Below are 26,660 nucleotides of genomic sequence, written 5' to 3'. Positions count from 1 at the left end.
TGCTTCGGGACCATGTGCATAATGTTTTTAGGTGTCTAAAACGCTTTAGGCTAAAAAAAATCGATTTTTTGAAAATTAATAGTATATATAGTGGTGTTACCCCTTAAAATATTTATTAAACCTAAACTTGAAATACTCAAATCGGTTAATCTTTGGGTCTTCAAGCGATGCGTAATTGGGTTACGTGATTGATTGTTTTTTTAGACAAATAGAAATGATCAAGAGAATCTGAAACTATTACTTTCTTGGTATTCGCATTGGCTTCATTTGCAAGGATTTACGAAAGACGACTTATGATGTTTCATTTTCTTTCTCTCCTTTATTATTTTTTTTTTTTTTAAAGTATTTTGAAAATCTTGTTCCTTTGTTGAAGAAAAGAAAAAGAAAAAAAACAAACGGCAGGATTCGACCTTTCGTTTCACAGCTTCGTCAAAGGATGATCGATTTCCTGTTTTGTGTCATCGGCCAAATTGGATTGGCAAAATCGCCGACTTACAGAATCCAGTGAACGCGATAGAGAGAAAGAGAGTGGTTGTGTGCATACACAGTGACACGCGCCGTCGTACTTTTTTTTTGCTGACGTTGGCCTGCTTCTCTGGTACTCGTGGTGGCTGAGGGATGTAGAGAGATGAGGAGTACCAGATGAGAGAGAGGATGAGTGGAGAAAAGAGGGAGATGGAAAAAAGTGTGGTGTTGGTACCCCTAGGAAAAACCGCACACCGCTGTTCGAGTTAGGTGAGGAGGAGAGTTCTTCGAGGTGGATCGAGACGATGCACGATAAGCACGCTCGTCCCTCTTTCCTCTGACCTCATGGCCGTCATCATCGTCGTCAGTACTCTTCTTTTCTCTCTCTCTCTCTCCCTCTCCCTCTCTCCCTCTTTCAAAGTCCCTAGCTCGAATCAATTCATATTATATTGTATCTTTCTTTTCATTACCATCGTCGCATCTATTATTTTTCATCGATTGTCATACAAATACCAAAGTTAAAAAACTTTTATTTATAGCAATGGCGCTTATATTATTCAAAGATTCAGATCTCTTGATAATATATTACTGAATTTGTAAATTAGGGAATTAAATAGGTCGATTGTAAGTATTTTTATATATTCAAAAGGTATTGTTAATATGTATTATTATATAGCATTGAAATGTATTGCAATATATTGTTGGAAATGTAATTTTGTTATAAGTAATATTATATTATACCGAAGAATATATTATGATTATACTTACCGTACGAAAGATCAGCAATTCGTCAATGATATCAACGATGTTGTCGTGCGTTGTGGAAATGTGAAATGTTGTGAATACATTAAATTCGTTGATTAATAGGGTATATGACATTTATTTAATTATTTCATTATTATTGTTTACGCTATTGAATGCTATACTTCGTATAGATACCTACAATTATTTTCGATAATTAATATGCGAATCTTGTAAATTAATGAGATTTACTCGCGAAATTTACAGCCCATTTTTTTTCGGAGTTTACAATAATAATCATCATAAATGTTTATTTATTTATTAATTAATTAATCAATTACTTACTTACAGAGAGAATTCGCGAGTATTCGCGCATAACCGACTTTCTAACGAGATCGACATTATTTTAAATCATTATCGGTGATCAATCGCGACCTTATTTATATCGAAATAATTCTTTCGATCCGACATATTTTTCCCAGATTCGTATAGTACGTGTACGCAACGTCGTCAACGGAAGTGGGAAACTCGATTCTTCTTGTTTATCGATCATAATTTGCGCTAACTTTACCGAGGACTCTATCATTATATATATACGTTCTTTACATGCTCATACGGAAGAGCAGTATCGTTTCGATCTATAAACGCGTATATATCATCTCCATCGTGTATCATTTAGGAAAAGTACGTAGAATAAATAAAATCGAATTTATATATACTGTGTGAAGATATTTCAAAGAAAATTTAACGTTTCTTTGATTAATTATTCTAACATATTATTTATGCGTAGATTTTACCCATCGGCAATATTCGATTTTTTTAATTCAATGTACCTTCCTTCTGTACACATTTTCGTTTATCAATGAAATATTTCACTCGCTCTCTGTATATATTGCCGAATGTACTTACGCTGAATTAAGAAATAATACTAATAATTAATTAATCCATCAATCAATCAATCAAGTAATCAATCAATCAATCAATCAATCAATTAATAATAATAATTATTATTATAATTATTTAAAAAAATAAAAACAAAATCAAATAAACAGGTATTGCACGCTCTTCGATGGCACGAATTTATTAAAAAAATTGTCCATCTTCATATATTTTTCTTTTTTTTTTTCATGGACAGTTTGTCGTCAAGATTCATTAGATTCGTCGATATCTACAGACCGGATTTTCGAAAATGTAATAATCTAATCGATATTTTCTCTCTTTCTCTGACACACTTTTTTTTGCAACAAAAAAACGTTCGTTCATCGAAGATCTTCTTGATTTTTATTTGTTGTGTATATTCTCTGTGATCGTAAAATATCTTTAATTTAAAATGCATATAAATCAATTGAGAAACCCGTTTGAATTTGTTTACAAGGAACTAGAAGATAATTAAAAACGATGTACCGAATGCGTGTACCATGATCTGTACATAATAAGAAATATTAAAAAAAAAAAAAAAAAAAAAAAAAAGAATCAACAATGAAACTACGAGAGGGAGGACAATAATATTTACTTTAATTTTTTTCTTTCATCTAATCTTTGCGCGTCGTAATCTCGGCTCTAAGTGCAAAGGACAAACTATATTCGTAGTTTGTTCATATTCTTTTGGATTAAAATTTAGAAAAAATATTCGACGGCAGATACTTACATACATACACATTTTACTAAACCTCGAAGAACGCAATTATGTATAATTAAAATTATCCGATGGGAACGCGAGTGATGACGCTTTTTCTTCATCATAAATATTCGAATAAATATTTTGAGATTACGAATACTGTTGTTTTTTTAAATTTACATCTTACATTCCTATGTGTGTATTTAAGTATGTGTTTTTTTCATATATACATATGCGGGATGTCTAAAAAGAAACGCTTGAAAATATTTTGTTACGAGAAACGAAACAAAAATTATAAGATGTTTCGTTGTAGACATCCTGTATATTTGCCATACATATATATATGTATACACAAGTTGTTTACATGAGTGCAAAATTATTCCTACCCTGAATCTCTACGTAGATCTCTTAAATTTTCTCGATAAATCATAAAAAAGTACAAAATTTATTTTTAAGGACGAGTCTCCTCGCATAATTTTTTTTTATTTTTCTATTATTTTTTTTTCTTTTTTCAAATTATTGTTGTCATTGTGCGCATCTAACGCGTTCTTGGATCGGGCGAGTCGATACGAGAAGGAGAAGGATTTCCAAAAGGGATTTCGAAATGTTATATATATATTTCACGTTTTATCTTTCTCATTCTTGAAAAGACAATTTCGCGTAGGAAGATGGAACACGTTATTGTACGTCGACGATTGATACTCTTACTTTCTTTTTTCTTTTTAATATATACATATATGTACAGGGTAAATCGAGAAAATGATTATTATATTATGAAAATGAAGTTTTATTCGCTGCGAAATAAATCTAACGAACAAATGATGTTTTCTGTTAAAAAAAAAAAATAAAAAAGAAATGAAAAAAAAATAAAAAAACATTTTATTTAATAGTTATAATTTTAGTCGTTATCTTTTAATTGTCAGCGAACAAAAGATTATTTCATTTAACAATAATTAATCTTCTCGCTTTGTACGATACAGGGTTTAACAAATATAAACGAGAAGAATTATAAAGGTCGTACACAAATACAAGCGATGTTATATATATATTCCAATTTAAATGCATCACCCTGTATATGCATATTATACAGAATGAATCGTGATTTAATAAAATCAAAAATAATAACATATATTTCAAACGAACGATTAAATTCGTCTTTAGTATTATTTTTGTAAATATTTAAAAAGAAAAAATAATAATGACAATAAAGTTAAAAATAAGATATTCGTCATTAATAAAAATGTCTCGATAAAATATATTTATAAATATATATAATATATATACATATAATATATATATATATATAATATATAAATGAATTAAGTTACACAATTCATCCTGTATATACACGTGAAATACATGTACGAGGTTATTTAATGTTCGTGATAATCACGATGACGACGATTTAAAGAAAACAAAATTATATTTACGTCTATTACTATAAACAAAAAATAGTTTAATCATAATAATAATTATTATTATTATTTGGGATTTGGCTCATAAAGACGAGCGGAGGAATCTTCCTTAATTAATCAACCATGAAAGAGAGAGACTCGTCCACCCTTTAGAATGAAAGATTCCTGTTTTGGAATTCTCCCTCTCGTCTCAAAATAAAAAAAAAAATAAAAAAAGATATAAGAAAATGATAGACAAAAATAAAATAAAAATTTTACTCTTGCATATCCGACTATTTAATTCATTTTTTTAAATCTATCTTTTTTTCTTTCTTTTTTTTCTCTCTCTCTCACTCTCTCTCTCTCTCTCTCTCATTACACACACACACACTTATACTAACCAATATTTATCTACACCTCGATACGATTCAACGAGAAATATTTTTCCTTTCGATTTATTGCATACGCGTGTACATATATATGCACGCGCACGCGTATACATATGTTTATATATATTTATAAGTGTATGTGTATATGTGTACGTGCCATCGAAGAAGACTTGAAACGCGCCAAAATGTTAACTTTGTTCTTACTTATTTATTTATTATTTATTCTTTTAAAAGGGTTTGAGAGAAAGAGATGAGACAGAATAGGAATAAGAAAAAGCTTTCATTATTTAACTGAATTATTTGTTATTTTTGTTTCTTTGCTAGATAATTCTTTATAAAAACGATTACATTTGTTATTTTGAGATGCAACTTTCTTATAATATTTCTTAATGTATTATTTAAAAGAAAATCATTTTTCTTAAAATATTAATAGAGTATCTAACAAATTTATTAAAAATAGTATCAATTAAAAGTAAACATTAAAATGATTATATTTTCATATGATATGAAAATATCTAGAAAATATTTAAATATTGTTACTATTAGGCAACTAAATTAACCTAATGATATTGAATTAAAATAGTTACATCGATATTGAAAAAACAACGATCGTTAAGATAATTTGATAAATTTTCCATACAAAAAATAAAACAAAAAAATAGTTTAATCTTTAACGTGTAGGAATTATCTAGGGCAGAGCCAAAAATCAAATAAATTTCCTTATCTCTGTCTCTCTCTCTTTCTCTCTCTTATATCGAAATAATTTATTCCGTTAAACGCAAATCGTCGTAAAAATTGTAAAAACAAAGGCATTTTTTAATGTATGAATAAAAATCGTCGTTTCTCGCGTCATCATTTTGATACGAGTTTTTTTTTCATTTTGTTTCTTCAAGTTATTAGTTTTTGTTCCTTTTCAAATCCGTCATCGACGAAGAAGACGAAGGGGGAGAGGTAGACGAGTAAATTGGTTTATGCAGCATCCCAGTTGGTAGACCAATCATCATCCCTTTAGTAGAGCCCTGCCAGCGGTGCTCAACCAATCTTCTTCTCGATAGATCGCCGTCGTCTCACGTGTTTCATGACATCCTTGCCCGTTTATTTACTAGTATTTCCGTTAAAATGATCTTTTCTGTATCCAAGAAACGTCTTGTCGGTCTGTTAAGGGAATTGTCCAAAGATGCTACCCTTTGATTGTTTAATATACTTCTAAGGATAGTCGAATTAGAGACATTCGGCTTGCTCATCATCCTTATATGGACCTAACAAAACATTTCTTTAAACAAGAGCAACACGACGATAAAGTCTTTTTTGCTAGGCTAGCGCTTTATCTAATCACGCTATTAGAAATACATACGCTCGCCATTTGTCATTTATCTTTCACTCTCTCTCTCTCTCTCTCTCTCTCTTTCTCATCCACTCTCTCATTCATTCTTTCTTTCTCTCTCGAGCATTCGATCGATCGAACGTTTTAATTATTGCCGTTCGTCGAAAATTACAACAATGCGTACAGTATCTTTTCGCATTCTCATTTTTATCTTTATTTTGGTCTGACGTTAAATTATTTTCTAGCATTCTCGCGGTTTTGTTTTTTTTTTGTTTTTTTTTGTTTTCTTTTTCTTTTTTTTCTTCAATTTTATTTATCGTGTATCCTCTGTGTGTATTTTTTATTTTTTTATTTTTTTTTATTTTATTTTTCTTTTGTTTATATGTATAGTTATAATTTATTAAATAAAATCCTCGAACAGTCGTGAGAGACGTAGGAAGAAGATAAGGGAGAGAAGGGTAAAAAGGGCTGGGAAATATATATGTACGTAGATTCGGTGAAAGATGTAACTCGAGCAGCTGTCAATCTTATTGCACTCTGTGTGTATATGTGTGCATGTGTGTTTATGTGTGTGTCATACGTGAGAAGACACCTTTTTTTCAAAAGAATTTAACGGTATTATCAAATTGTATGTGTAGTAATGAATATTTATATGTATATACGTATGAATTGTGTTTTAACTAATGTATTTCGATAAATATCATTTTGGTTAAATGTTTCTCCCGAGGAACGAAAGACAACCAATCCAAAATCGCTCATTAATTCTTTAAAAGTATATAGATATTTTTTTTTCAAAAATGCGTTTTTCATTACGGAAGAAAAATTCTTGAGAATATATCGAAGAAGCACAAGTACGAAAACCCGTTTCGTATGAAAGGACGTATTGTCCTTAAAAATAATTGATGCAAAACAGTAATAAAAGTGATCGATTAACAATAATCCTAGTCGTCCGCGAAAATATGTCGTAACATTCAGAATGTTAATTATATTTTGAAATGCGTGAGACTGGAGAAAATTTCACGAGAATAAAATAATGATATTGTTCAATAAAATTTCTTCCTATTTTCATCTTATTAATATTATTCCTTTTTCCTATTGTTTTAACTCTAAGAATTCCGTCGACTGTTATTTTTTTCTAATTTTTTATTTTCTTTATCTGTCTCCCCCAAATTGTATGTATATGAAAAATGGATATCGTTGAGATATCTCTTTTCATTTTCACGTTCTGCATATCTTTGTTATTAAGGAAAAGTTTGTTGGACGTTGTTGAAAGCCCTTTTTCTATCGATCGGCTCGAAAACAGCGCGCGCAAGAATTACAAATGTAAGGAGAAAAATTTTGCAAATTTTTTCTATTTTTTACCGTGTCATCATTGCCGTATCGTTATCATACTATTACGCCATTTTTATTGGTTTTAAGCCCTTTCATTTCACCGTTCTTTCTATTTCTGTTCCCCTTATTTTTTTATGTATATATGTGTGTGTGCATATATAAATACGTGTACGCGAACGTGTACGTGCATGTATATCTTTTTTGGTTTGTTTGTATAGTTTTATTTCATTTCATGTCAGTTCTTACCTCCTCCGTTTCTCATGATAGGACAAGAGTGCACACAGTAGGAGGAGTAATTAAGTTTGGTGAGGAAGAAGGATATTAATTTTTTTTTCTTTTTCTCTCTTGTTTTTTTTCCTATGTGTGTCTGTATAATATATATATATATATATATATATATATATATATATATATATATATATATATATTTATGTGTGTGTGTATGTTGTATGTTATGTATGTGTATGTACGAATGTGCGTTACTTTGCGTTACGTGTAGTTTCTTTTTATTAAATATTAATTTTTTTGTTTATTTTCTTTTTTTTCGTTTGGTTTCTCTTTCGCGCAATTTAAAATCGATTTTTTAGTTTGGTCTCGAGATCTTTCCAACGACACGTGAAAAGTTATTGTATGAAATAATCGGGATGGTCCGAGTCCTTTTCAAACCTCTTGGCTTCCTCCTGCATGCTCTCCTTGATCTTGAGGATGGCCGCCGACTCGGTCTGATCCTGCGAACCAACCAACACCAGGCCAGTTACACGTAAAAGGTCAGGCAAGCCCACCGTCCGGGGAGGGATACCTTGCCCATTTTGCACAGCGTTTCGTTCTACGAGATTACAGAGAGAATTCTTTCCTACGTCGTCAATATTGTCTTCGATCGATCAAGCATAACACACAAAGTTATTTTTCAATTAATCCACAATATCTTCGAATTTAATTAAAACAAGATAAACGATAATGCATTTGTTGTGTGCAAAACAAATGTAACACTAAAAAGATGAACACTTTGATTGGAAAGTTTAAAATTACTCAAATTTTTGAATTTCTTTTCGAAGAAAATGTTTCAACACGTAATCATTATATTAGGTGCATTGTTTTTGTAATTCATAATTCAATAAAAACACATACACTTAGACACACGTTCCATATCGCATAATACAATAGAAATTGTAATTTATGTTTTAAAATGATACAACCCGCAAAAAACCGCTGTAACTTTTTCAAAATAATCTCAAACGGTCGACTTAGAACATCGATCGACGTTAGCAAGAATTCTCAAAATGTCCTCGTTTCTCCTCTTCCCCTGTTATTAAAAACTTGTAGGAGCGAATACGCTGGTCGGCAAATACGCGTAAAAAGCACAGCGTGATGGCGGTGCGTCGTACGGGGCTGGGCTCGTGAAAGAAAAATAGACACTACGATCGATATTACACATTTACGACGCGGAGAGAATTGAAAAAGAGAACAAAAATAATACAATAAACGAAATAACGATAAACGAGAAAATGAACAAAAACAAACATAAAATAAAGAGAAAGATTTTACAATGAAATAGATTAAAAGATAATCGTAAATAATAATATTAATAATATTAATAAAAATAAAAATAATAATAATAGTAATAATAATAATAGTAATATTAATAAATTAAATTAATAATTATAATGACGATGATGATGATTAAAAAAATATATTTGTGGCAGGTATTAAGAGCCATTCGCGAAGTTTATCGTAATTATTATTAAGAAGAACCATCCGAAATAACGTATGGTTCAAATTCAAAGTTTAGGGTGCTCTGACCCACAACACATGGACGTTGATTATTTATTTGATATATAATATACATATATATATGTATGCATATACACATATATACAATATCAATGTAAGAAAGAATGAAAAAAGCCCGTGTTTTCGAGCAAATATACGCAACGTTAAATATCTCATTTCAATAATAGCAATCAGGTGTTTTCAAATCGTTTATTCTACTATTTGTCCTAATTGTGTGAATTAAATTGTTTTTTTGTTCGCGCGCGTTTTTTGATTTTGGAAAAAAAAAATCTTTCTTTATCTTTCCCGATTAATAAAACGTACTCTTTCTCCTCGCCTGCCCCCCACGCACGCACACCTCACCGATTAAACATTAATTCATTAATTAATTAAATAATGCTAAAATACAGGCAAGAAAAAAAAAGAACATGATAGTCAAACTCGATAGTGTTTCGTCCTTGCACTTTTTGTTCTCACTTTGAAATAATATTGATTCATTTTATGTGTGTGTATATATATATATATCTGAATATATCTTTTTTGCCTTTTTACTTTTTATAGTATATTATTATTATTGAAATTTGTTTCCTCTTTACTTTTTTTTCTAGAGTTCATTTTCAAAATAATATATATATATATATATATATATATATATATATATATATATATATATTATTATTATTATTATTAACGCGTAACGTGTGTTTTATATACGCGTTATTAGTAGTAATTATCAAATGAAGTATCGATACTATCTCGCAATCCACCAATCGCTTTGCGCTCACGCATCCATGTGCTACAGGCCAGTACAGGCTAGTACTATATATACAGCTATCATATCGCTATGTTTATTTAATTAATCGTTATTTAAAATTCTATGTTAATGTCTTAACGAATGCACGTTCATTTCATCATATCTCGAAATAATTAACGTCGAATCCTCGAGCGTCGTCTCGCTAGTTTATTATCGCAGTTCTTGGACGCAATTCGTCAAAGACGCACGACGTGTTCCATCATCTCTCTTCGAACTTTCTTCAATTTCATTTACGTTTTAACAAATAGAACAACAAAAAATGAAAAAAAAATAAGAAACATAAAACACAGTAGATTTTCCAATCATACGACTGTAGATATCTTCGAAGTTTAGAATATTTTTTTCCCATTAGTTGGTCTACTATTCAATTGTTAGAAGAAAAACGTCATTTTCATTGGTTTATAAGAAATAAACAAGAGAATTATTGTTAATAATAAATAAAAACCATTTTTAGAAAAAAAAATTGAAAAAATAAAAAGGATTAAGGAAAAATAAAATCAAATGAAATCATGATCATGCGACGACCAAAGTCTGCGATTTAGCGTACGACGAACGCGCCAGGATCACGTTGAACAAACAAATAACAGTTACACATCAATAAATTAAAAAAAAATTAAAAATAAAAAGAAGAGAAAAGAAAAGAAGACAAAGACAGAATAGGGTACGCGAAAACGGATAGTTATATATAAAATACTTGTTGTTAGCCAGCACCCTGCGGGTTTCAGCGAAAATAAAAAAGAAAAACGCAGTAGACTCAGTGTAACAGGATTACATTTATTGTCTCGATGTCCCCTGGCTTAGGCATATATTTTTAAATTATATTTACGTTCGTGACCATACGATGAAAATCATTCGGTATATAGAGCTTACAACGTGCAATCTTGTAAAAAAAATTGATATATCAAAAAAAAAAAAAAAAAAAAAAAATAAGGAAATAAATAGAAAAAAAAGAAAACTATAAAAATAATAATATAAAATAAATCAAATAAATAATCTTGATGCTTGCAAATGAGAATACCATAATAGAGTCGACTTGCGCTTCAATGTAACTTCGTTGTGAGAAATTTCTCCTTATGAGAGCGCATAACGTGAGAGAGAGAGAGAGAGAGAGAGAGAGAGAGAGAGAGAGAGAGAGAGAGAAAGAGAGAGAGTGAGAGAGAGAGAGAGAGAGAGAAACAGACAGACAGAGAAAAAAGAGAGATATTGGTCACGAATTAAGAGACGAATTAATCGAAACGAAAATCTAATGAAAAGTAATTCAATAGATGATGAACAGGAGATTCTTCGTTTACAAAAACTTCCTATTCCATTGAGTAGATTTTTTTTTTAATTATAACACAACACACACACACACACATACACATACGCGCGGAAACGTGTATACTATTGACGAATGGAAATGTAAAGGTTTAAAAAAATCATTTAACGAAAAAAAATATAGCAAGGCTATGCGCGGAGCAAATCTCACGATCGGCAAGCACAAAGAAGCGCAAGATTAAAATCATGAAATCTTGTTTAGCTCGATGAACGTACATGTCTTCTCTTAGGATTAACATCCAAAATCGATTTTTTAATTTTTAAGTTAGTCGAGATCTTAGTATTTATTTCATTATTTAAGTTAATAATCGTACAAACTTTCTTAAATGCTCACCGCGTTAATTATTAAAAAATCGTTGTTACGTAATAATAATAATAATAGTAGTAATAATAATATTAATGATGATGATGATAACAGTAATAATAATAATAATAATAATAATAATAATAATAATAATAATAATAATAATAATAATAATCGTAATAATAATAATAATAATAATAATAATAATAATAATAATAATAATAATAATAATCGTAATAATAATAATAATAATAATAATAATAATAATAATAATAATAATAATAATAATAATAATAATAATAATAATAATAATAATAATAATAATAATAATAACGTAATAATAATAATAATCGTAATAATAATAATAATACTTAAACACTAAACGAAGACTCTGCGTTTCTATTTTCTCTCTCTCTCTCTCTTTTTTCTTCTTATATTTCTTTCTACTCGTTATTTTTGTAAAACCTCTTTTTCTCTTTACAGACATAATAGTTTCTTCAAAAAATATTCTTACAACTGATCCAAGAGCACGCATTATTATAGTATTATAATGACGCAAAAAATATAATGCATTCTATTATTCTCTCTTTCTATCACTCTATCACTCACTCACTCACTCACTCACTCTCTCTCTCTCTCTCTCTCTCTTTCTCTCTCTCCATTTATCGCTTTACATAGTTAAAATATTCCTCTTTCGTTGCAGATGATGAATGTTATTTTTTAATTCGATGAAAAAAAAGATAAAAATGAACAATAAAAGTGTTATTAATTATAATTAATAAGAAAGTTAATATCAATAGTCTGGTACTGACCTATAACCACTTGCGGACGGATGGATTCCGGGAATCTCGATCGAGAACTACTATACTTATTTTATACCCTTTCGGTTTATTTATTTGAGAAAAAATGAATCTTCTTTCTCTATACGCACTCATTCGCTTTCAGTCCAGTACTCACACTGCCTAGATCTCTTATATCCATACAAAAATAGTAATGTTTCTATTATATAACATTCTTCTTTTTCTTCTTCTTTTTCTTTCTTTCTTCTTTCTTTCTTTCTTTATTTATTTTGTCATCAATTACGTTTTGAAATTTACGTAAATAAGTCATTCACTCGCGATAATAATAAAAAAACAGCCATTAACCTCGCAATATTTTTCGAATCTACGAAAAAGTTCGAATCCACGGATCATTTCGAATTTCCCGCGCTAATTCTACGACCGAACGAATCAACAAATAACAAGAATAGAATGACGACGTTACGCAAAATACGCGCGAAAACATTCAAATTGTTAAGCAAACAAATCATCTCGCAATTTAATTGGTTTAATATAATCGTTTATTATATATTTCTTATAATTCAAGTAATCAATTAGTTAAAAAAACCTTCCTGCGTATTTTCTCGGATGATCAAGTATCGTAGAAAATATATAAAAATAATAAATAGTAAAAATCTTACGACCGATTATTCTCCATAACTCCATCGAATAAAATAGAGTATTTTCTCATTTTGATATTTGGCATGAACTAACAACAAAAAGCTAAATTTTCTGCTATTATTTTCGGGATAAGGTACGGTTAAGAAAAGGAGATCCGTTTTCTTTTAAATTACTTTTTCTATTCTCTTTTCCTTTCATAAACAATAAACTCCTAGCACCTTAGCTTTCGTAGAAGAAAAAAATTGTGATGCTAATGGCTTGCGAAATCGTGATGGGCTCCTTCCATGTAAAGGAACGATAAAACATCGTTCTTACAAAGAGCAAACAGTGGAGGGACACGATCTGAATTTTCGGCGAAATCGAGCTAATCGTCCCGTTGCAGAATTAATCAACAAAACAAACTACACAAAACTCCATTCGCTTAGATTATTTATTTATTTATTATTATTATTATTATTATTATTATTACCATTATTATTAAACATTGAGTTAAAATAAAAAGCTAAACTAATAAGTATTTTCTGTGTTTCTATAAAAATTCTCTAACAAAAGCTCGCAAGTTGTCATGAAATTTTTAAAATTCGATATCTTAAAATTATTCTTTTTCGCGTTTATGAAAAACAAAACAAAAAAGAAATTTCTTCATTAATAATAAAATTCCGCAATGGGACGAAAAATCAAACGCCTAATATTATTTATATATTTGACCATAATATCGGTTGTTACTTACGATGATTTTAAAAAGAGGACGTTGAAAACGAAGAATAAAAATTGATTATTAACTATTATGCGGTCGATAATCACAGTAGCAGACAGTTATGAAATACATATATATGCGTGTGTATCACATAATACACGCGTGCACGTACATACGCATATATATGTATAATTATATATATAGTTTCTTTTTTCATTTCCTTCTTCTTCTTCTTCTTCTTCTTTTTCTTCTTCTTCTTCTCTCGAGTAACAGCCTTTTAGAGTGTGTGTACGTGTGATATTATATGATTTCTTTTTCTTCTTTTTAATCCGTTTACTTTTTTCAGGCACCATTTGCTTACGAACTAGTTTTTCTCAAATAAATATAAATAATATTGTAATATAATATATAATTAATAAACATATAATAATAATAATAATAATAATAATAATAATAATAATAATAATAATAATAATAACAATAATAATTATTATTAGTACTATTATTATTATTATTATTATTATTATTATTATAATTATAATAATTATAAGACTAATCATAATAATAAAAGTAGTAGTAGTAATAATATTAATAGTCATAATCATAATTATAATTATAATGGTGATAATAATAATAGTTACTACCATAACATCAATTAATTGAACAACGTCGCACTGACATTTCTTTCTTAATAAAATGTAGAAAATAATGGCAAATAGAAAAAAAAGAAAAGAAAGAAAAAACATAATATTATTATTAATAATAATAATAATAATAATAATAATAATAATAATAATAATAATAATAATAATAATAATAATAACGATAATGATAAAAAAGAAATAAAAATAAAAAAATGAAGGAAATAGTACACCTAGTCTGCAACCTTGTGAGTATTTAGCAAAGCATATACATAGTACGTTCCCGCTGTGTACGACGCGTGCCCGTAATTCGCCCGTATCGTATATGTGTAAGTGGCAAAGTGCGTGCTATTACACATTCCGTGTAAGTATGTGTTTAGTTTTCTGTCGTGTCGTGTGCGTGTGTGTGTTTATGTGTGTGTAAAATTTTGTTTTTTTCTCGCAAGAGCATTGTGTGAAGAGGTGTTTTCGTTTCGTAATTTCGTTCGTTGTGCAGTTTCATGATAATTAATCGATAATTATTATCTTTCATCATTGTCTCGTTATAAGTTATAACAAACGCCTTATGTGCTAATTATTTTTTAATCGACTTTATTTTCTTTCTCGTTTTTCTTTTCTTCTTTTTTTTTTTTGCTTGTTTATTAATATGGTGCCCTTTAAAAGCGCGCTATAGACACACACACATACACACTTATGTGTATGTATATAAAAAATATATATACATATAGATATGTGTGTATGTACGTATATATATATATATATATATATATATATATATATATATATATAGTACCACATAATTCGTTTCGTTCTGTCTGCCTCTCTCTTTTTCTCTCTTTCTCTATGTGTCTAAAATTATTTTAAAAAATTATGTTTATTGTTATTGTTGGTAGTTGCTGTTATCGTTGTCTCTTTTAATCATTTTACGTTTTTATTCTACTTCTGCCACGAAAGCGAGATATTCGAGAGCGTCATTTTGACGAAACATCATTTTTGTGCTCGTTAGTTTTCTTTTTTTTTTTGTTTTGTATTTTTTTTCTTTTTACACAACAGGTGTGTGTACGCTAATTTATTTATTCGCACGCGTGCAATGAAGCAACAACTCGTTTTCTCTGCGAGTTTGCGTATCATCCTCTTTTCCGCAATACGTGAATAATCGGGAGTTTTCTACTGCATCTACGCACTCGGGGCTGGATCCAAGGCGACTTGACTTTTTAAAAAAACTGTCGAGAAATACAGAACGTGCACGGACGTGATTACTATTTTTGTATTCCTTCATATCGAATCCTACTAAAGCGATCGAAGTAGGAACGTATATATAATAAATGAAAGAAAAAGATAAAAAATTAAAAAAAAATATCAATAAACCACATATTATTATTAATAATACTGATAATAATAATAGACTATATAATAACCTTTATCAAGATAAAATCACGTCTTTTGTAAGCTCGTTTATCATGTAATAATTATGATAAACAGTTAAATATCGCCCAAATTTGTGACCAAAGATATATTGTTATATATATATACATATATATATAAAAATATGTATTTAAAAAAAAAAACAAATGAAATAAGATAAATCGATAATAGAAAAAAAATATATATATACATATAAATGTGTCATAAAGGAAAAAGGGAAATTGAAAAATAAAAATAAAAAGTAAAAATAAGAGAAAAAGCGCAAGCATAAAAACGTCGAGACGTACGCCGTGAATAATATTGCCTTAGCACAATTATTCGCAGCTGACTATAATGGCCTGCTTTTTTTTCCAAAATTTGTCTCGTAAAACGTAATTACGCGATGCAAAGGCAAGAATTTAAGGCGATTAAAAAACACATTATTCGAAAATAAATTCATTTCCTTGCTTTCGCATTTCTTAATTTATGTTACAACTCGAATTATTCAACATCTCGTCACCGTTATGCCCACTATTTGCATATATATATATATATAAACACCCCATGTCAAATAGTTATTATCTTTACTGTTAGTATGATAAAAGTTAGCTGCGCTATATCTGTGTGCAATTAAAACTGTTATATAAATAAGTGGTAAGTAAGAAAAAATAAAAAAATAAAAAATATCCAAGTTTACAAATAAATAAACTTGAATGTGTCAATCATCTCTAAAAGTCAGAGAATCCCCACAAAAGAAAAAAAAAACAAAAAAAACAAACATTCTCTTCTACGTGCTTAATATTTTTTTAGGTATAGGTTTGGTATTCCATAGACGAAAAAGCATTAATTAAGGGGTTGCGGAGCAAACCCGAGGAATATAATAAAGCCCGCTGAATACAATAAATGCCCGAACTATATCTCAATGAAAGATAATATATGCATACTTTTCAAACCGCTAAAAGCATTTGTCGGGATTGTTAATATTTTAACGAATAATAATAATAATAATAATAATAATAATAATAATAATAAAATAAAAATAGCAATAATAATAAATATAATAATAGTAATAATGATAATAATATTAATAATATAATAACAATAATAATAATAATGATAATAATTAGATAAGAAGAGAAATTTTAATATGGGCTTGAATGTAACGTCAATGAAAACAAATGTAGAATAATATAGAAAAAGAAGTTGCTAGAAAAGCAAGGCGTCAATACTCAAAATATCAATAATAATGATTATTTTAAATTGTTTCTCTTCAAAATTAGAAAAGTGAAAGCGACGATTTCATTTTCTTCTTTTTTTTTGTTTTGACCATACTCTAAGTGCGTGTTAATATTCGCAAAATTATTACTGTGCCATTAGACGATACTTGTAAATCGCGGATTATAAACAAGTCCATATTAACGCGTCGCGTAAGTAATTGTGATTAATAAAATTTCTCAAATAATCTGTTAATACTCACGTTCTCTCCAGGTCCTCCAAAACTACCTAGATTATAGTCACCCATTCCACTTCCGCTGTCTTCCCGTGGTGTTCCTGGTCCGCCGTTAGCTGGACTATTTTTCATTCCATCAAGACCGTCACCGTTTAAAACTGGGCCCATTGTATTAGGGCCCATAGGTCCCATTGGACCACCCTCCGGACCACCGGACATCGGAAAATCCTAAGCCAAGAAAAACCCCAGTGTCAGAGAATTAGTGAACAGAGAAGGCATGAAGATGCCTTGAATATACATTATCGATAGCAAACAAAGAAAAAATTGCATCATTGCAATCATTGAAATGAAATTTAAATAAAAATCATCTTCAATATGTATATATATCCTTTTGAAAAAAAAAAAAAAAGAATTAAGTCAGAAAATTATCGGCTGTGCTAGATAGTACTGGTCGTGTCCAAATTAATGAAAGAATCATTCTTGGTATGTCAACAATGTCTTTTTATTTTTCTATTTTTTAATATGAAATTATTTTCCTTCAAAGAACTTAAACACGACCATGCCCATACTGTATGCTTACTCCAGGCATGTTTCCTCCAGGTACGGGTTTCATCATGGTATACATATTTTCTCCGCCACTATTACTGCTATCCTGAGGACTGGGCATAATCGGCGTGCCTGGCCCTGGAGGACCACTCGAACCTGGTGGGCCTCCATAGTTACCCGGCGATGATGAAGAGTAATTCATCGGCTGTACATAACAAATAACATTTTGTTTATAGCAACACATTCTGAGGCAAAATCCGGATATTACGTAAAAACAAGCATTACAAATTGCACGTAATATTATATAATGAATGTAATAAATCTACCGTTGACGTATTTGGTTGCCATTGTTGTCTTCCAGCAGGTCCTGCCATACTCATAGGAGGCATACCAGGACCTCCTGGGCCACCTGGTCCTAAACTACTATTAGGAGGTGGCCCTCGCATTCCAGGACCATAACTTCCAGGTCCCATTGGACCCATACCCGGACCTCGTGGTGGATTCATCCGTGGGTTCATAGGATTCATTCCTGGCGGCCCTAGAGAAAATAAAATAAATAAGTTTAATCTTTTATTATTTTATTTTATATATATTTTATATATAGATATATATGCTTCTAGTTTTATGTTAATACTAATGCTGTGTTCGCGATTTTATAGACTGCCGGCAAATCATGTACTGACAGTACGCAAATTATATTTTTTTTCGAGAGTATAAAGTTTTAACTTAATAATTTTTCATTGAAAACAATCTTAATCGAACTGCAATTATTGTTCCAGCTTTATTGTTGCAATCTGCATACGAATCATATACTACATTTAAGCATAATATATAACTATAAATTTCGCCTTTAAACATCAAATAAAATTCATGCTTTGCCGGAGTCTATAATAAAGCAATTGGATGACATGCTAATGCAATGATTATGTCCACACAAACTATCACAAAAAGCTCATGCTAATAATCAACGTAACGCTGATATAATCTAAATTCATATTATATTAAAGTACCGAAAATTTTGTCTGCTAGAAAATTTCAATTTCAATTCCCATTGTTTACAAATATTAGTATTGTCTTTCGACGTATAATTATTTTATCACGAAACATATTTAAAATATATCGAATTCTCGTCATAAATTCTTTGTAAGCCTAACACAATTTACAAAATTAAAATAAAATATTAAATGTTTATGCATGAGTAACATGTTACAATTAAACACAAACAAATTAAATTATGTTCTTATAATGATAAGAACTGTAAATTTTATTGTAAAATATCAAGAGAGAAAAAGCTTTTATATTTAGTTTTATTAACATTTAGCCGACCGAACGAGGAAATCTCCTACTTTTGTTTCTAAAATCTATTAAATAAGTTCACCCGTGCTTCTTCATTTTTCTGCTTCTGAGTATTTTCTATTTTTGGGAACATAGTTTAATCCCTTAGTTAGATAAACTACGAATACTCTATTTCAAGAATAGATGAACCTTCGTTTGGAAGGCTATAAAACTAAGGAAAATGTATATTTTGTTGTAAGTATTGTCAGAAATGTTCCAAACTCAACAGTAGCCGAAGAAAATTTTCTCAAAGGAAATCAGACAAAGAATATTTCTCTTCTATTTTAGAGTATCTTTACTAATAGCTAAGAATTGCGACTAGCTAAGAATACTAAAATACATTATTAATTTTTAATTTCAAATTTAAATGCATAATGTCATTTATCTGTTATTTATATTATTTACGTTTCACATACACTACAAAAAAAAATTATTATCTACTTTTAGTTTAATGTTTTTTATAAACTACATGCAATGCAATACTTTTCTCTCAAATATAATTTATCCATTACAATCATTTTGATATGTTCTGTATCGTTCGAGTAATGAAAGCTAGTCTGCGTTATTAACAAAAAACGCGTGGTGGACAGCGTACTATCAAGCGTAACGCGCTCGGTCGGCTAACACAAAATGTTAAGTGCATAAATATGTATTCGTGTATAAGAAAAATAAATAATATTTAAATATTCCTTCTCAAAAATATTCTACATATTTAAAATTTTAAATTTATAAATAAAAACAACGAAAACTTGTTGAAATATAATATGCATATTATATTGCATTTTAAAGATTAAAAATTGTATTCAAAATTAGCTTTTGAAAAGAAATATAGAAACGATACACAATTTCATATGTCATTATTGCATGTTTATTCGACTGAATCGATAGAAAGCTTTGCGATAAAAATTAAAAAATATATATATGTATATATTAATCCTTATTATATAAAATGTTATAGAAAAATTTCACATAGTTAAAATATTGTCAAATAATAATTGCCATGCTTAATGCAAAGATCGAATGAGATAAACTAATAGACGAGAAATGTGCGAAGCTAGTGCAACTCTATTTTAAAAATGTGAGAACAAAAAAGTTGAATGCAAAGGGATATGAAAACAAAAATATAAGTTAGGCTTGACTAAGTCATGTGAGTGTGATTCGGTTGCCGAGTTGCTTCCTACCTTGCCACCCTACAAATTCTCCAGCTTCGCCTGAGGAACACAAGAGCACACATTAGTACGGCAGGTAGGTAAGGTCAGGTTGATGGCCATAAAGCCTAGTTATTCTACAGTGGTGTAGGAGAATAATATTTTAACTTAGATATATATGTGTGTGTCTGCGCACGTATATTATCATATAGTAAATGCATATACACGTATATTTCATACCTCTGCTATTATCAAACAATATTAACGGATATAAAAAAAAAATGAAAATAAAAAAAGAATTATTACTGATGATAACAAGTGTTTATGAAAAATGAAAAGATATATAGTATTTTTCAAATAAAGTATACTATTAGGTACAGAAATTAATTCGATGCCTTTTAAAAAAAGAATTAATATTCATTTATGAAATAATCATACATCTATTGTTCTTTGAAATATTTTCCATTATTTTCTATGACTTTGGTTTATCTTCTCGATCAAAAAAGAACAAAGTCGCTGCTTCGAAATCTTTAGTACCATTTTTGATAAGTTTTATGTTTTACTGCACCTTCACCCAAAATAGAACAAATTATTTTCAGTGACTTCGAAAGAAGACTTTTTTTAATTGATAGGCAAACAATATACACAGTGCCTTATGAGACTTGTCATCTTATTCACTAATAGTTTTTATTTTGACTAGTAATCAAAATTGTAAGTGTTGATATTTAAACGTTATAAAATAGCGGACGATTATTTACATTTAACAATTGAATATCAAGAATCCGAATTAATTTTTACACCTAGTATTATAAATATAAATTAAGATATATGTAAAAAAACTAAAATAAATAATGAATAATAAGCAAAGAAATGATAACTACACCACTGTTTATAATTAGACAATTCAAAAACCAATCCACTCCACATCACAGCAATCCAATCCAATTTTAAAATTACTTATTTATTTATTGCTGTGTGGTTTTTGGTACGCATGCGTCTATGCCATTCTCCTCTCGCAACACTTGTCAATGCCAGAAAAAAAGATACATAATACCAATATATATATTATAAATCAATTCTTACCTTGCCTAGTAGGATCCATACTATTTGGCATCATTGGTTGTCCAGGTGGCTAAATTAATTAAAAACAAAAAAAATGATTATATATAAAAATTTATAACCAATATATTGTCATATCTAATATACTACATAAAAATAATCAAACCCACCCCATTAAAATCATTTCCCATTTGTGGCATACGCACTCCTGGACGTGGACCGGCGGGATACCTTGGGCCCATAAACTGTAACAAGGAACAAGTCACTGTGGATTTAATAAAAAGTCTCATGACAAACTTATGTGTATACAAACAAAATTGAATAATTTTTCATTATCAAAATGCAATCTATAGAGTGAACGATAGGTTGTAAATAAATTATGTAAAATTACCCATATCCAGTAATAATTATTGTTTTTCTTTTTAAAGAAATAACAATTACTATATATATAGTACTCTTACCTGAGAGGTAATATGTTATTAATAATGCAATAATATTATATATAGTTGATTTAATAATTCCTAGGTAGGTAAAAGATTGATCTTTCTTTTGTATTTTATTAATATTAGTTCGGATAACTCTTTCATTAATAACAAATAAACATGGTGATACAAAAGTAATTGGACAATGAAAATAACATTCAAAGGAAGAGACAATGACATTAAATAAATGATTTGGAGTATATAATGATGTAGTGTCATGAGTGTGGAACAAGTAATCCTTCATGAGTGAGAGTGTGTGTTGGTTGATGGCGCTTACCTGAGTGGACATCATCTGCGAGTGTGGGGGCGGGGGTGGCTGGGGGTGCTGGGGGGATGGCTGTGATGAGGGGTGTGTGGGCGGAGATGGTCGCATTGTCGAGTTGTTCTGCAACAAGCAACGCAAACGACAGACATGTAGCAACACTGCGATCCAGGCAACAGCTAAACTAGAAGGCTCAGGGATGATCGTGTTAATACTAAATATTCTTCAACATTGTACAAATATGTTGATTGTTATTTAACGAACAAAGAACTCTACATAATATTCTTTCAATAAATAGGATTTCATTCTGTTGTATGTACATTTCATATCATATTTCATATTATAATGTATAATATAATCAATATGAAGCAATATATTATTTGCTTTGTCATTATTTCTTAGAACTGGAACAATTGATTGTTTTGTAATTTATTATTTATAGAATATTTCGAAATTTTACAAGTTATTTAAAAAAAAATAATTCTCTTAATAAAAAAAGCTATATAATTCATATATAGATTCCATTAGAAATAATATAAAAAAATATATCAAACTAAATGTATATTCTAAAAAAATTAATTAAAAGAGAGAAAAAAGGGAATTTTATTTAAATAATGAATATGTATATAAAATTAAATAAAAAAGGAAAAGATAAACTAAAACAAATAAAAATGCAAAGCAATAATAATGTATGAAATGAAAGCATAACAGCATAGCTCCATAAATTGATGGAACGAAAATGAAATGAAACTTAAATTTCTATAAACATGCACAACATTGCTTAATAATAATATAATAATAATATTTGAACAACATAATACAACAGATCTGAAAGACAACCACCTTATATTATACATTGTACGTCACAGATAATTATTCTTTGTTAAAAATCAATTACAGTTTTTATTTCCTAACAGACATAAGTTCTTTTTGAACAAATTATATAGCTTTCTTTTGCAACTTTTTCAACAAAGTAATTGTTCTCATATGTATAAATTTAAAGTCATCCCACGTAAGAATAATTGAACACAAAGATAATAAAGATTTGAACGAGCAACATATGCATACCTATATTTGTCCTTTTTTTCACGTGTGTATAATATGCATATATACATATGTACAGATGTATATTCATACGTGTATATTAATTTGTATATACATAAAGCCTAATTTTTAAAATGGTCAATACAGTTGTACCGACTCCATTCTTTAAATATAAGGTTAAAATTTATATTAATATTTCAGGAGACTTTACCATTTTATATCATTTAGAAAAATATTAAATTACTATATAAAGAAGTTTATAGATTATAATTCCTTAGTACATGAATATCCTTAGCTGACTAAATCAAGTTGACACGATGCTTGCATTTGCTTTTTTTAATTATTATCGTATAAAATATATATTTATATCTCTTTTTAAGTTTGTAAAATAGACATTTAGCACAATGCGCAAAGGCCACAGTAACATTTGTTAAATATGAAAAACATGAATATTACATACATATACACATAGCATATACACATATTATAGAAATCCTAGAAATATTTGATGAATGTACTGATAGCCCTTTTTTAAGGAACAATTAAAATATATGCACGTATATTTGATCTCAATCGTCTTGTAGAAGAATTTGAAATTTTATAGAGTAGTAGAAAAAGAAACTTCGAAAAAAATAATATCAACACAAGGTCTAACACTCAATCGAGTTTATGTGCACACTATATTAGGATTTTCGAGCTAATACTATTCTAACATTTATATAACCCTTGCCTGTGTGGAGAATGTCTAGACTTGTGTTATTCACTAAAAAAACAAGATAGAAAAGTTAGAACAAGAACGCACATACAAGAGTTAAATACATAGCAAAGAGAAAAGGAAATATATATGTAAATACAATGTAACAAAGCATAACAAGAATATTATTTCATTGTACGCTTGTATTAAAATAAACATATAACATAAAAAGTATATATGACAAGAGTATCCTATCCTATTAAGATATGCATTTTTCTTTCAAATATGATCTTTCTTCATTTTTCCTAACTATTAAAGTTCTCGTATAAGTTCATTTGATGAATAATTATGTACAAAATCTTAAGAAGAAAATTTCGATTCTATCTGTATATTGTTACATGTATTTTTTAATTGCATAAAATTTATGTTCAGCATTTTCAATATATTTTTTCATATTTTTTAATTCAATTATATGTCGAAGTAATAGCTTTGCTTGATATTTAAATAATTATATTATCCTATTGACTTGATACTATAATATAATTTAACTATTTAATTATCAACACAAATGGTCTTCAGTTTTTACTTTCTTGTAAAAACTGCAAACATGCCCCTAAGAAATTTAATATATCGCTATTTGATGAAACGTTAACGTTACTAATTTCCTTTTTTTTTTCTTAAATATAAAATTCGATGATGACAATATGAGCGCACGCACACACAAATACATGTACGTGAGCAAGATGTGAGATTACGTGCATCGTAGCAAAAGAGCTAAGGGATATAGTATGACTACACTTATGTGTGTTTGTGTAAATGTAATGAATGAATATGTATGTTAAACATAACAATGGTAAATGACAAATTATTTACATATATTGTCGTTTATATCTTAGTTAATATTTAATACTCTTTGTAAAATATAAGAAAATGCATAATTAATAATGTATCTTTTATCGCATTATTCCTATAAAATATTCATATGATTACTATTATTCTCGCGAATGTATATAATGTATTACCATTTGTATTTTCGAATTAAGACTTTCAACTTAAAAGTATACTATAATTTTAAATAATTACATTAGTTTAAAGAAGCAAAAACTTACAGGGAAAAATGCTGGAGGCATTGGACCGCCAGGCATACCATCATTTGGTGGCATCTGCCCAATTGGGGATGGCGCTGGGCCAGCATTCTGCAAGAATTTTGTGTTTTACATCGACAAGGAATATTTATTTAATAAAAATATATTTAATTATTTATATAAGATAAATAACTATAAATAACTATAAATAAATATAACTAAACACTTACATGTGCAATTCCGTTAACACCATATCCACTGTTTACAAATCCCTGCAATAATGAAATTTATCATATTAATTTTACAATATAAGATGTTTAAAAAATGCTATCGCATAAAAATATTTATTAAATAAACATACAAAATATTTTTTAAAAATGTTAAAATTACTTACATAATCATGAAAAGCTTTGGCCTCACTACTGTGTTCACATGAGTCTCGTCGTTCTGGTGCAGCGCAGTATAAATCCCAAAATACACTAGGAAATTATTATATCAATTATAAACAAATGAAACATTTTTTAACATCGCAATGAATGTTTCAAATATCTGATTGATGTCAAATCTTAAGTTTGAATAAACTTACCACCACCATGAATGCAAGAACCCAGGTGGTTCTCCAAGCGTTATATTTTTCTCCCATCGAATCTACAAAACGATAAAATATAATTAATACTTGTATGTTTAATATAGGAAAGTAGAATATATCTATACCATCTCTCTTACCTCTGATAAAAATGTTTGTGCTGCTTTTTGTGCGCCAACATGAAGAAGGTACTCGTATACGTACAAAGCTAATCTAAAAGAACAATAACGTTAATTAATTTCATTCTAAAACAAATAATCCCATAGAAAATATCTATCTTAAATATTGTGTGCGTTGTAAGAAGGCATTCACATAAATTATATTTGTAAGTGAAAAATATAATTACAAGACTTCAAAGGGCTGAAATTCATTTAATTCTTGTATATAAACGATTATTGCTTCTTCATAACAATAATAATTAATTAAATTAATAACTGTTTTAAATTTTTGTTACTAACCATAACCACAAAAGTATAAACCATTTCTAAGATGCAAATATGGCGTTCGAAATTAAAGTTCTCTGCCAATCAAACGACTCTATTCAGTGACAGCGTACATTGAAGACCGCGTGAAAGCAGGTTATACGGCGAAATCTTAACTAAATACCTATCAACACGGACGGCACGCTATACTTATTCCTACGAGCTAATGAAAACAAAAACTTTCTACTGTTGCTATTTAATATTTAAAGCTCCATTTATTGATTTAATCTAAACAATCCGTTTGTAAACAATGATGTAAAAATACATCATTGAGATGTACTATTGTAGAATTATATTATTAAGTTGATATGCTTTCAAATATTTTAAAGATCCGAAGTCAGCCATTAAGAGACGATCTTTAAAGTTAAACACATCGATTACTACGGTAGAATTTCAAAAATTTCTATGAAATCTGTTGAACCGGTCAATGCACATGCTTTAAAGTATCGCACGATGTTACAAAGTAGGAAAGAGAAAGAAAGAGAGAGAGGGAGAGAAAAAAAATGGAGTCACTCGTCGATCAATCGGCACAAATAATGCGATGAAAAGATGAACTTCGATTAGATAGAAATACGTACTTTTCTCTGGCTTGAGCATCCGATGGTACGCTGGACCCCTTTGTCTTCGTGTACATCGTGATTTGTCAATCCTTCCAGCATAAACACAGTACCGTCGTCAAGTCGAGAAGTGAGCAATGTCTGTCTGCTGCAGGTATCGTACGAACGAAGTGGAGAAAGAGAAATGTGGCGGAAGGGGGGAGGAAAAGAGAAAGAGTGGTGGGAGAAGAAAGGGAAGGGAAAAAGGAGAGGAAGAGGAGGAAACGGACGCGCTCTTGGCT

At 29.1% G+C, this 26,660-nt stretch overlaps 1 protein-coding gene across 5 annotated transcripts; it reads right to left on the bottom strand.

Annotated features, from left to right (window-relative positions):
• Positions 1-1,325: 1,325 nt before the first annotated feature.
• Positions 1,326-26,542, bottom strand: Ssdp (Sequence-specific single-stranded DNA-binding protein). Of its 5 annotated transcripts, none has more exons than XM_015332751.2 (14): positions 26,401-26,542; positions 25,481-25,553; positions 25,341-25,402; positions 25,149-25,233; positions 24,985-25,026; positions 24,779-24,865; positions 21,947-22,054; positions 21,358-21,432; positions 21,212-21,260; positions 20,162-20,191; positions 17,972-18,183; positions 17,680-17,850; positions 17,127-17,327; positions 1,326-7,991 (listed from the first exon to the last, which is right to left on the bottom strand). In XM_015332751.2, exons 1-14 carry the CDS (start codon positions 26,454-26,456, stop codon positions 7,887-7,889), a joined length of 1,356 nt encoding a protein of 451 aa, XP_015188237.1. In that variant the 5' UTR covers positions 26,457-26,542; the 3' UTR covers positions 1,326-7,886. The 5 variants fall into 5 exon arrangements, with proteins under 5 accessions (XP_015188237.1, XP_015188238.1, XP_015188240.1 ...); XM_015332753.2 differs by lacking the exon at positions 1,326-7,991 and adding an exon at positions 8,616-15,468; XM_015332752.2 differs by lacking the exon at positions 20,162-20,191.
• Positions 26,543-26,660: the final 118 nt, after the last annotated feature.

This window comes from Polistes dominula, unplaced genomic scaffold (genome assembly GCF_049000335.1).
Source record: "Polistes dominula isolate Pdom_NZ unplaced genomic scaffold, Pdom_raw_medaka contig_277, whole genome shotgun sequence".
Lineage (NCBI taxonomy): Eukaryota > Metazoa > Arthropoda > Insecta > Hymenoptera > Vespidae > Polistes > Polistes dominula.
The sequence above is the reverse complement of the archived record's forward strand: the minus strand, read 5'-3'. Positions and strand labels throughout refer to the sequence as shown.